Source organism: Aplysia californica, unplaced genomic scaffold (genome assembly GCF_000002075.1).
Source record: "Aplysia californica isolate F4 #8 unplaced genomic scaffold, AplCal3.0 scaffold00037, whole genome shotgun sequence".
NCBI lineage: Eukaryota > Metazoa > Mollusca > Gastropoda > Aplysiida > Aplysiidae > Aplysia > Aplysia californica.
The window spans coordinates 1,488,406-1,491,580 of NW_004797307.1; the positions used below are offsets into that span (position 1 = coordinate 1,488,406).

At 40.6% G+C, this 3,175-nt stretch overlaps 1 protein-coding gene across 1 annotated transcript in view; it reads left to right on the top strand.

Annotated features, from left to right (window-relative positions):
* LOC101848943 overlaps positions 1-2,729 on the top strand; it is a gene marked incomplete at its 3' end in the record, with an annotated part of 3,502 nt that extends 773 nt beyond the window's left edge. Inside the window, 1 exon segment of the mRNA XM_013091467.2 lies at positions 1,980-2,729. Within this exon segment, the coding sequence (XP_012946921.1) occupies positions 2,283-2,729 (447 nt within the window).
* Positions 2,730-3,175: the final 446 nt, after the last annotated feature.

Consider the following 3,175-nt stretch of genomic DNA (forward strand, 5'->3'; position numbering starts at 1 on the left):
TTGGCCTCAGGTGAGAGAAACTGAGTAAGCAAATAAACAAATTAAATCAAGTGTATTGCAGTTTTTTCATGAAAGGGGGGAAAGGAGTTGGGCATCCATTAGTAAATTACTTTCATTTAATGATTAAGTAGATTTCTAAAGAGCTCCACATTAGGCCAGTATGAACTGAACTGGTTGAATTATGGTCTAAACAATGCTTGTTTTCCCTCTCTGTTTGTATCTGTAAGTATTTCATTAATCAATAAAATAGTCTTTAGAAGTATTTTCCATTATTCTTATTACGTGGAATCTACTAAGATTTGCTGTTCGTTAGACCTGAAAATCCTTTTTTCGAATTATTTTCTACGTCGTTTTGATAATGATTATTAGCAAAATAAACCGTTTAGTTGGCGAAAGTCTCAATAAAAAACAGGGAGAATAAAAAAACGTCTTCGGACTGACTAGTAACTTGGACTGTTTTCAAAGATTTACACTATTTCCTATATTGGGTACTTGAAGCCGAATCTTGAATTCATTATTATAAATATTTTACTCTGATCGAGACAATATTTTAGTCTTAATCCAAAGTCAAACGTGTTGGGTCTTTTTCCAACATGCAAACTTGATTTTTTCTAACTGATCAGTTACCTTTGGTCATTTCTTCTCTGAAGTATAAAACCTTTTTACTTTCTCTATGGACACGCGGTACGTTTAATTTCCGTCTCAGAGATAAATGAAATTATCTTTCCTTCTGGAAACCGGAAGTTTCAGATAACAGTTTTCCGTTGACGTCAGTTCACGAATGTCGTGAGAACCTCTGGCTTTGATACGACGCTCTGACCTATTCAAGGGCGTGCACTCCCCACTTGTGTATCAACTTATTAACATTGGTCTGCAAAGTAAAAAAAAAAAAAAAAGCCAAGTTTGAAATTACAAAAATGCACAATATTATAGAAATACCAAACCCAGCACCTTGTGTTGGTAACGTCTTACATCTTTCGCGGGTACAGCCTCTGTCGTTGCCTTTCTGATTCGTTCATTATCAAACCCGACGCGATCGTTCGTTACGCAATAAAGCGAATAGGTTCATTTTTTAACAAAAATTGCGAGTTCATAAAAAAAAAAATCGGGCACGCTCTTGTCTAAACAATATTGATTTCTTTTTACTGTAACCGCAAATAATGTGATAGCTACTGCTGCTGCTTTATATTATAAAAAATACAGGTTTGTAGTGTGATTGTCCTTGTCCAATTTAAGTAGTGGTAGCTACCATTGCTACTACTGTTTGTTGTGTTAACGAAAGGATTCTGTTTTTGTTTCGTTTTTCTTTCGTTGATAGTGAACGAAAGACTGGGCAAGGAAACACAAACCTAGAAAAGAATACACCAACAGGAAGAGCAGTTACAATAAAGTCATCCGACACCTCTTCCGAACTGATTTTATAACATTGGTTGTAATGTTCTAAGCAGTGCTTTTCGTTTTATCCAAATTTGTCAAGAATTTGGGAAACCCATATTAATCTTTTTTAATCAAAATTCTTGAAATAAAAATTCGAAACACTGTCTTTGGAATCTCTCACTTTGAAGTTTTGAAATAATTCAGATCATTGGTTCTCTCTGTATGTCTATCTCAAAGTAATGGACATAATAATGTGTTTGTTGATTTAATTTCGTCAGCTCGTATTTGAAACATCAGCCTTTGTCTGACGGCTCTCACGTAAGTGCGTTTGTTTTGAAGCATTCTGAGATCCATTATCTCTGGCATGTTGTCTTGTCTAAGAGTCATGTAGCTCTTGGCAATTTGAAAAGTTAAGTGTCTAAAATCGGAAAAAACGTTTTAGTGGGCAAACAGTGTTAGCTAAGTGTACGTGAGTTGTTATAAGACAAATTCATACCCCCCCCCCACACACACACACACCTTAGGTCATGATGCAGTGTTGTATTCCTTCAGAGAGTGTTGCCCATACGCTCCATCTATTTATTGTTGTTTTTCTGATCCAGTTATTGTCATCAAAACACCAATAAGATCATTACACTAACAGTTGGAAGTGTTCTATAAACAAACTATGGATATCTATTCCCTACCATCCTGTTGGATCAGTGCTACACGAAGTTGAGACAATGTATTCAACGGTTCTAAGCTCAAACCTTTTGGATCTGTTTGTAAAGAGTGTCGTAGTGGTTGTTGTTTGCTCAACTCCCTCATTGTCTACATGTGCTGGCCTCATCCTCATGGAGCCCTAGCCGTTGCAAGCAGCAGCCACGGTTTGAGCTGAGAAGTTCTCAGCACTGCCGCGGCCACTTATGGCGGAGGAGAGTAGCGGGGCCGGTTACATTCCGGTACCCATCATCCTAGAGCCGCTGGATGACCCAGATAATACGGATGACCTTCACCCGGCCGTGACCCCGGAGCACGGCTGTGGAGTCAGCAGTAGGAGGAGCAGTAGGGGAGGAGCTAGTTACATCGCCGTGCCGGGAGGGGAGGATGAGGTGGATGTCAATCGCGGCGTAAGCCCCGCCCCCGGCCACCATCCACACCACACGCTTGACAGCAATGTGGACGAGACCACGCCTCTACGCCTGTCGGCGAGGGATTCCGGCGCCACTCCACATGACCTTCAGAAACATTCTCCAGCACCACCAGGCGGTGGTGGGGGCGGCGGGAGTGACAAAGAAAAATCGAAACAGGAAGAGAAGGATACGGGGGACGACCCCGAACATTCAGAACAGCAACAACAGCAACAGCAGCAGCAACAACAACAACACGAGGAGCAGCAACAACAACAGCAACAGCAACAGCAGCAAAACGATAGTGAGGCAGAGGAGGATCTTCCATTCCCTGGATTTGTTCCTAAAACTTTCTACATCCTCACTCAGCGCAATCCCATTCGTTTCTGGTGTCTTCGCTGCATCACGTGGCCATATCCTTTACAACAAAATAGCAACATCCACCATAAAATCTACCTTCATTTTGCTAATCACTCCTCCTGCCTCTCACCCCCACCCCCTTTTCCATGCATTACCCCCCCCCCCTTAGAATCATTTATCTATCTTCTCATTTATTATTTTTCACGTCTTCATTGATGTATTAATATGCCTACTAATCTGTTGTCTTTTTCAGATTTATAATCATTAACCTCCCAATCATACAGAATAATAATAATATGTGTGTGTGTGAGCTTATATACGAGTGCGCA